Source organism: Hippoglossus hippoglossus, chromosome 13 (assembly GCF_009819705.1).
Source record: "Hippoglossus hippoglossus isolate fHipHip1 chromosome 13, fHipHip1.pri, whole genome shotgun sequence".
Classification (NCBI taxonomy): domain Eukaryota; kingdom Metazoa; phylum Chordata; class Actinopteri; order Pleuronectiformes; family Pleuronectidae; genus Hippoglossus; species Hippoglossus hippoglossus.
In genome coordinates, this window is record NC_047163.1 from 4,296,502 (window position 1) to 4,310,006 (window position 13,505).

At 43.3% G+C, this 13,505-nt stretch overlaps 1 protein-coding gene across 2 annotated transcripts in view; it reads left to right on the forward strand.

The window, feature by feature from the left end:
- The window catches only part of cntn5 (contactin 5), a 103,828-nt gene extending 90,812 nt beyond the window's left edge, over window positions 1–13,016 (forward strand). For both annotated transcript variants that reach the window (XM_034604462.1, XM_034604463.1), the window contains exons 17-24: window positions 966–1,115; window positions 1,804–1,874; window positions 9,405–9,639; window positions 9,743–9,852; window positions 9,992–10,178; window positions 10,322–10,434; window positions 11,368–11,536; window positions 12,069–13,016. In XM_034604462.1, coding sequence (XP_034460353.1) covers window positions 966–1,115; window positions 1,804–1,874; window positions 9,405–9,639; window positions 9,743–9,852; window positions 9,992–10,178; window positions 10,322–10,434; window positions 11,368–11,536; window positions 12,069–12,172 — 1,139 coding nt within the window. In that variant the 3' untranslated portion in view covers window positions 12,173–13,016. The remainder of the gene's footprint in view (window positions 1–965; window positions 1,116–1,803; window positions 1,875–9,404; window positions 9,640–9,742; window positions 9,853–9,991; window positions 10,179–10,321; window positions 10,435–11,367; window positions 11,537–12,068) is intronic.
- The last annotated feature ends 489 nt before the right edge of the window (window positions 13,017–13,505 follow it).

A 13,505-nucleotide genomic window follows, 5' to 3' on the forward strand; every position in this document is an offset into this window, starting at 1 on the left:
TTGCCCCCTGGTGGCTGGCTGCAGTATAGGTCATTAACCCTGCCTCCTCCATGTTAGCAGATGGGAAGCAAACGTTATGTTTAAAAAGGAGAGGAGATAAAAAAGACAAAAGTAAATAATAAAGTAAGGTTAACCACATAAATACCATAAATAATGAAAAATGGGTTTTCAGGCAAGTTTCTAAAAGGTTCCAGAGTTGATGAGGTTCCACAGTTTAGGGGAAACTACCACAAAGGCCCTCGATGCTTCAATCTGGACCTTCGGAAATACAGATTCATTTTAATATGCACACCTCTGTGATGATGTTAGGTAACGAGGATTGACAGCTGACACTGGCAAATAATTGGTCGAGCAAGTGCATGGGCAGGACCTTGGTACCGTGGCTCCACCCCCAAAGACTCCAAATGATACGATTGAAGCTAGATGGCAGCGTTTGTTTTTTCTTTGGCTCATTTCTGGATAGTGGGAGGAAGTGGAGATGCACAGTCCATCTTTATTTACAACCTATCGTATAAACAGTGCAGGAATTATTCCTCAATTTCAGGGGACACTGCCTTCAAGTGATCATATAATGTCATCGTGGTTAATCATATGAAATACTTTGTTGGTGAAGATGGCCTCCGGGCTACAGCCCACAGATATGCACAGACACTTTGGAGCTGCAGTTATACAGTCCTCTTGTTGGCTTCCTTCAATGAAACACCTGCTGTTGCCTGATTGAGATCAGGTGACTGCCATAAAGAAAACTCCCTGTTCGCCTTTTCACCACGTTCAGCATCATTTTCCTGCCTGATTGTCCTTCAGGGGGACTTTACGTTTAAAGCTCTGTGATTCTTACACTGTTCAGCACTCGATGCGGATGAGAACGCAGTCAAACACCCTTAAAGTTGAAGAAAAGTGCAGCTGTTGTAATGTGGCGCTTGTCCCGAATAAATAAATACACAAGCAAACACTCTTGTGTGCAGACCCAGACCCTGTGACCGGGAACATGGAGTCGGCCATCGCTGTGGAGCTCAACCCCTGGGTGGAGTACGAGTTCCGGGTGGTGGCGAGCAACGCGATTGGGACCGGAGATCCCAGTGCGCCTTCGAGGGGAGTGAGGACTAAAGAAGCAGGTAAATCCTGTGTGGGCCATCAGTGCCAGATATACGCTGCAATCGTGTATTGTGCCCCCCCACCCGGCACTTCACAAGCACGTCATGTTCCCCTCGTCAATGAGCTCAGTTTTAATTGGCTGAGACGTTAAAAATCAATAAGATGCTTACATGAATTTCAAGAAGTTTAGTGTTTCTGTTAATGCAGCCGCTCCTTTAACGCCCCGAGGCAGAGACACAGCAGAATCAACCATTTAAAGCGACTCAGAATTCACCGACACAGCCTGGATCTGCTGCTGCTGCTTGTTTCTCTCCTCTAATATGTAATAATTACAAAGGTCGGCCGGTCAATCAGAAGTGGCGTATTTTATATGTTTAATCTCCTTCATCATAATTAACAGACTAATTACTGTATCTCCACACGGTCGCGTTAATCCGTCCTAGAATTTACAGCAATGATCCACACACCAGACAAAGGGTGTAAAATTCGAAACCACGAAAAAACTGCACAATAACCACGTTCCTTTTGTTTTATAGTTCTGTTAAATGTCTGTTTACACACGCGACGCATTGTATAATCTTCATGATACACATTCCAATCATCTATGAAATGTAGGTCAAACGATCGAGGCCTGTAAACAGTGTTAAAGGAACATTTAGTGGGTGAGAGAGTTTGCAGTGTTAACCTTTTTTTTCCTCTTCCACACAGTCCCATCAGTGGCACCAGCGAATGTTAGTGGTGGAAATGGCCGCAGGCATGAACTGGTGATCTCATGGGAGGTAGGTCCTTCGCCAAAGTCTCTCTGTAGTACGAGCATGACAGAAACAACACACAAATGTCACGGTGGTGTTTGTGCAAACTGCAATTTTTCTTTCGTTGAATAAACAGCGGTTAATGGAAGCTTTTCATTTCGTCTCCTCTCACTTAAACGTCATCTGTGCAGCTTCTTGTCGTAACGAGGAATGTCAACGACTTGACATTCAAACCGTGAAGTGTTTTCAAAACTCCAGAGAGCCTCTTATTTTCACATAATTATGATATCTTCACTACGTATGAGAGAGAGGCCTTGAAATCCGAGGTGCTTTCTAATAGAGGCTGATAAAAAACCTGGAATTCAAAATTAAATCTTTTAACTATTATTCAACCAAAGTTCCCTGTATAATTTGAATGTGATTAATTTCTGAATATGTTATAATTCCAAACAGTCATGTTTAAAACAGACTTAGTCTCAAATACATGATGTGTGGTATGAGCATCTATTCGCCTCAAGTGTGGCGAACTATTCCCATCATCACACCAGACCCACTCAATCTACAGCATTAGAATGAATAGAATGAAATCGTGTTTGAAGTTTATTATTATTTCAAGTGATTCAATTATATGAGCCATTCTAGGTGACTATAAGAGTAGATGTTGTTTTTTTTAATGCTGTTAATGTTTCCTGTAGAGTTCAAACAGTGTGATTTCAGCCCTTTGAGACAAATTATAATTTGTGAATATGCGCTTTACAAATAGGAAATTGATTAATTGATTGATTGATGATCTAAACTAAACATTTATATGTAAAAACTAAAAACACATTCACTATTAAAAAACTTTGAACAAACAGGCTCTGCAGCAGTGGACTCCATCATGACAACAATGGTCCAGCAGTGGGTCTTTATTTGCTGAGGCTCAATAACTGATTATCACAAAATATTTGCCTGATGAAGTAAATAAACAACAAAATAAATATAAATGTTGATTTTGACGAGTTTATTCTTATTAAATTCACTTTATAAGCCAGTTCCTCTAAACCTTTCTGCTTGTGACCCTCTGGAACAAAGCCCTGCCTCCAGTACTGAAATCACCAGGGATTAAAGCATTGAATGATTCATTTACACAATAAAATATGGAAACAAACTTATTGGGCATAAAAAAAATTTTATGTGACAATTAATTTGTAGTGAGGGGAAAATGTATCATCCCCCCCCGCTGCTCAGAACATTCCTGCAGCTTGATCCAGGAGCAACAACAAGCAACGTTCCCCTTTAAACATCTGTACTGAAACCACAGCTTCACCATGTTCCTACAGGATTTCATCTGTCACTAAATAATAAATCCTGTATAACTTAATAATCATGTAGCGGTTGCTGCTGCATGTGGCATTCATTAAATAGCGTCACTTTTTCCTGCCTGGGAATTCTTGTCAGACATTATTAAGGGGGATAAAACACGGTTGATGGACGACGCTCGTCCTCGTGGTTCCTGAGCTTGAGGAAAAAACTAGCGCTCTGATGATTTTCTGATTCAGGTGATTGACTGTGTTAGTTTACAGTGGGGGGGGGGGGTTCTGTAGTTTCACTCAGTGTGTGCTGGGGACCTGCGTTTTCTTTCCTTTCCTATTCCCTGAACCATCAAAGTGGGATCTAATTAAAACATAGAGGAGTCGTTTGAGCAGCTCGGGTGAGAAAATGACGAGAGGAGTCGGGAGATGTTCTTAAAATGGGAGAAGAAAGATGTTTGGTGGGATTTTCAGCAGGATTTAAATAACCCAGACGAGGAGGTCGACGTCTGTGGCAGAGGTATTTCCGTGGTGAATTTAGTTTTGGTTAAATTGGATGCTTTATTTTTATCAAGTAGAAAAAGAGCTGAAGCTTAAATTCCAGCAGAAACGTTATTGATCGTATTAGTCTGAAAAAATTAAGATTAATGGAGACGCTTGTTTCCAGTCTTTCTTTCCTCTCGTGCGTTATATAGGTTGCTTGTGAATGTAAAAGCAAAGTAAAGAAGCCCAAAGTTCATGGTGCTCCTCTCCCCCACAGAAAACACTCCTCCTGAAACCTCTCATCACTAGTCCAACATATACTTTTTACAAAAAAATATACATTTGCATAATGCACGGCTGGCGGCTAGTCTGGCACGCTCCCTTACAAAGCCAGGTAGAGTGAGAGCGGAGGCCAACATTTCATACACGCGCTCGAGCTGCAGCCAAGGACGGCATAAGGAAAGGGAGGTTTTCTGAACATTACAGGATTGTGGAACCTTTTCAAGTAACAACCCAAATTTTAATTAGGAGCCTGAATATGTCTCGTTTAAGATTTTAACGAAAGACAAATGAATTCACACAGATTTAGGTAAGACAAGTTCCAAATGAAGTCTTAAAAGGTTCAACGTGTAAGCTGCAACATGCAACTTCACCCCTAGATGTCACTAAATTCTACACACTGCACCTTTAAACTTGCAACATTATAAATGCTTGTATTTAGCGTAGTGAGCTGTTTGAGAATTAAGCTTTAAGGTCGCTTCAGTCAATGTCCCCTGGAAAAGCTTAACGTGCTGCTTAAGGATTTTTCTGAAAACCATGTCCGCACTAATGTACAATATCCATTTTTTTTAAAAAGACAGCTCACACTCAGTTTTTTAATACTGTGGAAGTCGTAGGAGACGAGCTGCCCAGCACCACAGCTGCAGAGACAAAGATAAAATAACACAGGTGAGGATGCACTCAGCTCCCAGGGAACCGTGACCCCTGTGATAGAAAAACGCGACGCGCATTCTATCCAGTGGAATAACACAGAGGTTCGGTCTCGGTCTGTGGAAGAGAGGGTCTGTGAGGCGTGAGAGGGCTCAGGTGAGCACCCATCATTAGGGCAGGGTGACCTTTTTCCATTTCAGACAGCAGAGAGGGTATAGACCCATCTGCTGCAGCATTCCACCGGATTTTCTCGGACTGGGGTTTTTACTGAATCTTAACTCCTCGCTGGAGGATTTGATCAGGTGGAGCCGGCTTCAGCTGTTCGAGGAAGGAACAAACCAGATGAGGCGCTGAATTGATTTGCCCTCAATTCGGCGCCTCTTGGTTAACTATGACCCGGAAGACTGAGAATCTCCACAGACAGATTAGAGAGTGTTCACTGGGGCAAGAGTGGTTTTCCACCAGAGCAGAGGTTGAAGTGCTCATTGTAAAAAGGAAGCAACTGCATTCAGTGGGATAAGGAAAATTAAACTGGTCCCAAATGGATTTAAGTCACAACAGCAATAAATAATTCAATATGAGTTGTTTATAACAAACAGTACGGTGGAAATGCAACTTAAGGAAACACACGTATAAAAAGGCACAAAACATATTCATCAATCTGACAACGGATTCGCCGACAAATGGAAAACGTGCTGCGAATATTTACAACACAGCACAAGTGTTTCCAGGAGACACTAAATAGTGATGATGGTTGAGACACGCTTGCTGTGGGACTCGTGAAGTTATCAGCAGAAGTTGATTTCTCAGTCTTAGTGGAAAATGACTTAAATGCTTATTTTAACATTGGGATTTGTTAGCATCTTGTTGGTATTGTTAGAATTCCGAATTCGAGTAGTGTCTCTAAATACACTTAATCAATTGAGAAACAGGTTGACGTCATGTCGGCCACAGTAACGACGATAAATGTTGATAAGAAAAACACAACGTTAGCATTTACTTGAGTGTGTTTATATCAGATTACTTGAATTAGCGAGTCCCAGCCGCCTTTACGCTTTTTAGTGTCCCGGAGACATTTTGGCTGTTTTCTTTATCTGCATGTTTCCTTATGTTGTTGAACTCTCAGGGCCAAACGTGAAATAGAACCTGTTCAAGTAGAACTAAGACAAAACTCACATTTATATGTAACAGTTCTAAAGCAGAAATAATTGACCCTTAGATTTTATTACATCTCAGGGTCTCCTCATTGGCTCTCCTTATTTTGAGTTATAGAGCATATGTGCACGTGTTGTTGACTGTGGGCACGAACATCTCCTTTATCAGTAACAGTAGCAGGACCTCAAGATCGTAGCTCAATGCATTTAAAACAGGTTCATGTTTTACTGTGTTGGAAATGTACCTAACCATCCAGGGTGTCAGAGTTTGAGGGCACAACTTGGTCGCAATTAAAGAATTTGCTGACACAGCTCAAAGTAGGCCAGCGACACCGTATATTACCAGGAGCCGCAGCAGCCGGCCAAGTGATTAAGATGTAGTGAATTTAAAATTTGGTCCCACGAGAGACCAACAACGATGATTAACCTTGAGTCGCGGAGTCGTTCCTAATAAATCCAGGGGATGTTTATGAATATCCGTTTGTACCCTCGGTCTTGACAATGATTGTACAAAATGTAATAAATCTCTCGCTAAGTAAAGAGGATATTAGTGTGAATCGTTTCCAAGTGGACAGCTTGGCTCGCGGCCAGGTTCAGGGGTGCAGCATGTTCAGAATTACTATGAGCAAAGCCCCGAGAATTTGCAATTGAGATCGGTGGAAGGATATATTAACAGGGGAGCGGTGAACAGATGTGCAAGCAACTGACAGTTATTCTTGTAGTTATTAAGTATGGGAGCCCAACTGCCACTGGGAAGATAACCTTCACACGAGCAGAAGTGCACCTCGGTGGCACATTATGGAGGATAATGTCCATTCCAGATGGGATGGCGTTTGGTGGTGGACCGTTTCCTATTTATAACTCAAGAGTGTCACTAAGCGTGCCGAGAATGACACAGTGACCTCCTTGTAAATAAATGCAGGACCCCAATGTTGGGGAACAATAACAGGGGGGTCTCTTTATTCCAGTTACACAAAGTAGCCTCTGGAGCTAAGTTTGATATAAAACCGCCGAAATAGAGTCAATTTGAATGATGGCCTCCACCAAAGAGGTGATGTTTTCATCGCTGTCTGTGGATTACACAAAAACTACTTTACTGATTTTATTGAAACTTGGTGCAGATAGGATAAGATAGGACGAGGGACGTTCTCTAAGTGCCCTTCAAGTAACATGTCTGCTTGTTTTTCAAGCCTTGAACGGTCGGGCTCCTTCCTGTATCTGTGGCCCCGTACACATCTGGTATTAACATGTGGTTTATTTGCGATCCGATCCGTGCGTACAGGTGTGAACGCACTCAGAACACCGAACACATCTGGAAACTCAGATTGGGTGAAAACTGCATAATTTAGTCGTAACACACCTGGCGTACGTGTTAATTTGGATGTAGATGGGAGAAGTGAGATGTGATCACACGTGGTCACAGGAGACACACTCAGGACACGTTTTAACATCACGTGGGAACACACGTACTTAACGCTGGCCACTTGTGATCGGATCTCTCAGGACAGATGTTAATAGCAGGTGTGAACGGGGCCTGCATGTAAAACCACCTGAGATCCTCCAGCAGGGCCCCACTAACCGTGGCCCTTAGCTGTGTCTTCTGAAGACTCACTTTTAATGTATGGTCTATTCTTAATTACTGGTATGGTTGAAAGTTTAATGTATATGTAGTATTTTATCTTGTCATATTTTATGTTTTGGATTCGATTACTTGCATTTTGTTCGTTTTTTTATTGTAAAGCACTTTTTAACTTGGTTTTAAATGGTACAATTATAGTTATTGTTACAATTATAAGTTTATCACTCAGAATTGTTGATGGAATTCATGAATTTGCAGCTTTAGTGATACAAACCTCCATCGTTGGAACAATCAAAGTCTTTTACATAAATCAAATTGTGCCTGTTTACAGAGGAAATACACAAATATAACAAATAAGCGACTATTTAATAGATTAAAAGCAAAAGTATAAAATAAAGTTCTTCATTAAAATATAAGTAAGTCGAGGTAATGAGGATGCAAAGAGGATACAATAGCAGTAAAGTGACTGGCGTAGATAAGTATGGTAAATAATAATAATAATATTATACTATAATGGTGTTTTAAGGTGGTATGATGAATATGAATGTGAAAGTGCCTCAACACAAGACTGAGTGTAAACATTACTCAGTCTGCTCTGGTTTTATTCACTTCACTGAAGTTCAGGCTTTACCTGAAGAATTAAAGTACTTCTTAATGCCTCCTCTGAGACCATTGTATGGAACAGGGAGTAGTCACCCATCAATAAGTGTGTCAGGATCACTGGGCACCGCTGTGATGTTCTATTTAGATGCAGTGTCCTCCTTTTGCTACTTGGCATTTTAAGTCGTTTTAGTTCTGCCCTATTTCTTCTCCTTTCTGCTAAGTGCTTTTGGAGATAAATCAGGAGTCCGTCGGTGATCAATGCAGATGGATATTAAAGGAGACGGCGCAGGAATGTTCACCCTTTTTTGGCAGTCGAGGCGTTTGAGCGCGCGGCAGTTCCGCCTCTCCAATCGCCTGTGAATAGTTGTCACAGCTCGGACGGCCACGGTGGGCAGGGTTATTAAGCAGGATGAATGACTCGACAGTCGCCGCAGCTTCATTCAGCCGTCTCATTAGATGGCTGACACTCAGACACACCGCTCTTTTTCTCGGGGAGCCATTGGGAGGACCATTAGCGATGCCCCCACCGTCACCGTCGCTGAGCTCAGCGGGCCCGGCCATTTCATCCACGAGATTCACCTCAGTCAGAACAGCCGTCACAGTCTCCCCACTTATCTGGGACGATCTCGACGCCCAAACCCACGTGCTTCTACATTTAACAAGTTAATTTGTTCATGCTGTTTTTTTAAAAAGACCCATATTCCTTGGCACTCCTTTAAAAGCATTTCCTGCTCTGATAATAACTTTGATGGTGGCTAATTAATTTCCACTTATCATCTCTGTAATTAGGGAGTCGTGCTGATTGGTCGTTGTTGAGTGAAACGTGAACTACACCTCCGCCGCTGCCTCTGCAGACTGGATGGCATAATTTGGGGCGATGCCTTCAGGGGACGATATTCCCTCCAAGCCCGTATGCAAATCAGCACATTAGAGGGCGAGCCACAGCCCTGTTGCCAAAAACAGGTGTACAGGTGTTTGCCATTTATTAAATTTTGCCAAAGATTGAATCCCTGCAGCCCTTATTTTAATTAGATTCCAGCCCACTTAATAAGTTGGCATTTGATTTGATTAAGCGCAGAGCAGCTGTGGAAGGCAGCTCCCCAGTTCCACCACTTCAGGAAGGACCACGGATTAACACCGCACCCGTCACACACAGATGCCGGGTCCCAAGAATCCTCCCGTCAGACATGGGAAGATAAATAGCAACATAATGGGCACGACTGAGCCAGATATTATTTGTTTCCATTACTCAGGAGTGACGGCATCTTTATCAACACCGGCTGACAGATACAGTAAATGAGTAGGAAATTGAAAATGGGTTATATGGGGCTATACCACAGAGGAAAAAACCTAACCCTGCTTTTTGGTTTCTCTTCAATGAAAACCTTGTTCGAAGTGAATACGCTGCTCAAATGAGGAAGAAAGAATTCACCTTCAGTGACAGAGCCAGGTTTTGCACTTACGCTCGGTGAGAGACACGCTCGAGTGATTGCTCCTCTCCTTCTGATTCTTCCAGCCTGTTTCTGAGGAGTTCCAAAACGGCGAGGGCTTCGGCTACATCGTCGCTTTTCGCGCCAACGGGACCCGAGGCTGGAAGGAGAAGATGGTGACTTCAGCCGACTCGACGACGTACAAGTACCGAGACGAGACCTTCCCCCCACTCACCCCGTTCGAGGTGAAGGTCGGCGTGTACAACAACAAGGGAGACGGGCCGTTCAGCAAAGTTGTGGTCATCCACTCTGCTGAGGGGGGTGAGTGGATATTTGTGATTGTGTGGATTTAAAAAAAAGAGCAAAAGGGAAGTTACAGGTTTTTAGCGTTTAATGATCGTCACCGTTTTGTCTTGTTTCACAGAACCGAGGGAAGCACCAACCGATGTGAAGGCTCACAGCTTTTCTTCATCAGAAATCCGGGTCACCTGGAAACCTCCCAACCCCGGCCCCGGGAGACCGAGAGGATACGAGGTTTGTGTACATTCTTTGCTCGGAGGTTGTGTTTGCGTGCGACACGTGCACATCTACATACAGCGTGTGACATTTTGCGTGCAGCGTGCATACCTTTGTGCACGTTTTTGAAGTCAACGTCGTCACTTTCTGTTTAAAGGTCAGCTACTGGAAAGACATGGAGCAGGAAGAGTCGGGAAAGAAACAGAAAACCGTGAAAAACGAAACATCCATGGTGCTGACGCGACTGGACGGCAACAGTGTGTATCTCATCATCGTGAAAGGGTTCAACAGCATCGGCCAGGGTCCTGCGAGCGCTGCCGTCACGGCCAAAACCAGGAAGGCCCGTGAGTGCTGACTCTAATCGTGTTCTGCTATATATAGCACAGAGGCTCCCTGATAAGATGGCTTCGAAATATCCCTGTAGAAAAAAGTGTGGCGGTTGACCTCATTGGTCCAAAAAAAACGCTGTTTTGAATTCTCTCCTCAGCTCCGGCTCAACCTCCTGCCAACCTCATGTGGATTCAGGAGGGCAACAACGTGTCTTTGAGCTGGGACCCGGTGAAGGCCAACGACAATGAATCTGATGTCATCGGTTACATGGTAATGAGCCATTTCCAAAGTCTCGTCTGCTCAGTTTGAAAAAAACATTCGTGAAACTAAACGGTGGTGGTGGAGTAGGAACCTTTTTTTTTTTTAATAAATGTAAATTCCTATCGCAAGTTTTCTTGTCCTTGTCAGAAATATAGAACCACAGGCGTCTCCTGAATAAATTAGTATGTCCCAGTATCTGTTTTTATTTTTATTTTCCCGTTTGTTGTTTTTCTGTCAAGTTGATATGATGAGTTGACAGAGGGATCAGAGGTACAAACCTTAGACTGTAAATAAAGATGGACAACAGGTCTCTACTTCCTCTCACTGTACAAAAATGAAGCCAGAATATCCTGGATTCGGGTGCCGCTGGTTGTTTGGAGTCTGCCCCCTGGTGATCGTAAGGTGGAGCTGCTCATCTGTCCCCGTTTTAATAGCTTTAAATAACTAATTAAAGTCCAACTTACTGGACCTAGATCTACCTGAAATGGGAGCAACCATCTTTATTTAATGTGCACCTTGACTTTTTAGTTTGGTCCATGTCCCATCTGCTGACATGGAGGAGGCAGGGTTTATGACCTATACTGCAGACAGCCACCAGGGGGGGCGATCCAGATGATGTAGCTGTCATGTCGTCCATGTTTATACACAGTCTGTGGTGTAAACTGCTTGTTGGATTGGTATAAGGCTGAGCTTAATTAACAATGTAATTAATGATGTAATGATTTATACCAAAATACATCATCATTTATTAATAATTGATGATGATAATAATTCAATATTTAAACATTTTGGAAACAGAAACATCTCATCACCCCAAATGTCACTTCTTTATAACAGTTATAACTTTAAACTGAACCAAGCTCGTGTTTAATGATGTGTCTCCACCATCTGAACTGTTTACACAGTGTAAACCTGAAGTGACTCTGTGCTTGGGTCCCGCAGGTGTTGCTCAAGCAGGAGGGCAGAGGTCACAACCAGGTGACCAGAACCATCAACCCATCCACCATGCTCTCACTGCCGGAGGGAGGCACCTATATCATGGAGGTGCGTGCCCTCAGCGAAGGAGGAGAGGGAGCCGTCAGCTCCCAGGTTCGAGTCGTCACCTCCTCCGGTAAGCTTAATAGTATTTGTTACCCCCCCCCCCCCCCCCCCCCCCCCCCCATCTCTCTCCCGGCTGCGCTCTCCTTTACATGACCACTGAAATCCAATCTCCGAGCTCAGGCTGTTTTCTCTTTGTAGAGATCTTATGTTCTGCCCTTAATTGAGTCACCGCAGCTGTTGAGCGAGCCAAGTTTTCCTTGGCTAATACTGTTTTAATTACCTCACCCACACAAACCTTCCTACTCCGGCACAGCCAATTAACTCCTAGGCAACAGGGCGAGCGGGAAGTTCACCGCTCAATGTGCAACACGACCAAACTCCTCAGGGCGACGGGTTGTTGTTTTCCTCCTCCTCCTCCTCCTCTTCGTCCTCATTGTCCTTCACCGCCCACTTGTTTCTTCATCGCAAGAAAGAAAAAGGAAACTTATTCATGGCTCCAAACTCCCTGAGTGTCAATGTAGTTATTCAGCATTAAAAATAACATTTTTGCATCTTTTGTTTTCTCTGGTTTTGACTTGTTCTCTCTCTCTCGCTCCTCTCAGGTGTTCGAGCAAAAAGCAACCAGTGCTCGGTGCACTGTCTGCCTCGGAGCCTAGCATGGACAGCACTGCTCCTGGTTCTTCTGGTGCCTTCAGCGTCCTGGTGAGGCCACTGCGCCCCGTCCTCATCTCCACGGAGGGAGCCACCGGTCTTCGCTCCCTCATTCCCCTCTGACTGCCTGCTTGCTTTGGCCTTTCCCATCTCAAAGGGCCCGAGGCCTGCCGAAGGGGGTCGAGTCTGCCAGTTGACGTTCAGCTCTTCCGAGTTCATCCCCCCTTTTTTGTTTTAGTTCCCTTTTGTTTCTTTCCAGGGCCCCGGAACGTTTTGGATTTGCTTTGTTGTCATCGACATCGACGGTAGTGTTGTACTGTAGTGTACATTGTGCGGAAAAAAGATTTGTTTAGTCATTTACTTTTTTTAACATCATGTGTTCCTCGCATTGACTGGCATCAAACCACTTCCAGACGGCTCCTGCAGCTCTGGGGCTCCACAGAGCGTGAACAGTTCCTGGAAAGCTGCTGTGGTAGTAATACAGGGATCAGCCGGCCTGTTTCTTCTCATTACTTATCTGCATCAATTTACCCCTTGGCTGCCTAACAAGCAACGAAGCAGAAGCTCAGTAGAGATAAGTGCATTGTTTTCTTATTCACACATTGAGGAGGGGGGAAGAAAAAAAAGTTTTTTATGGAACCAAGAATCTTACTATTTCCAGACTTGCTTTTTGTACATTGTGTTACCTTTAGAGAAGAAGAACCAGTGGTGTGTGTCCGCTATGTCAAACTCTGTGTTTTGGTAGCGATGCTCGGTGATACAGTTAGTTGACTGTTGGATGTATGGAGGCGTGCGACAGGTTCTGACTCACCTGTCACGCCCCGAACACGAATAGACAAAGACAAACTCTGTACGGACTCTTGGTGTCAGTACGAATAAATGTGATGTATATTTTTAAATACTTGGTGTTTGTAATTTCTAGCGCTTTAGATATTGATGACGATGCACAAGGGTTACAGACGATTATTGTTCTGATCAGTTGGTTTTTTCAAATTTGGTCTTTTATTGGTTTTTCTAACAAGTAGTAAGAAAGAAAAAAAGGATTAAAAACAGAAGCAGGAGTATTTTCTACATTTAACCAAATGTCATAATGGTAAAAAAAATTATAATTGTGTCTATACAATGTTAGAAAACAAAGAAAATTGCCCGTCACAGTTTCCCAAAGCTTCAAATTGCCTGGTTTGTCTGGCGAGCAGCTCGGGATCCAAAGACTTTCAATCTACAATCAAATAAAACTAAGAAAAGCGTCAAATTCTCACATTTGAGAAGCAGAAAGAGTTCGATAATAATTAAACTGATGAACTTTAGCTCTAACATATATCACTTGAAATTCCCTTTTCTTCTCTGACTGATCTGGATGAAGCTGCATCAGACGGCTCTTCACTCTG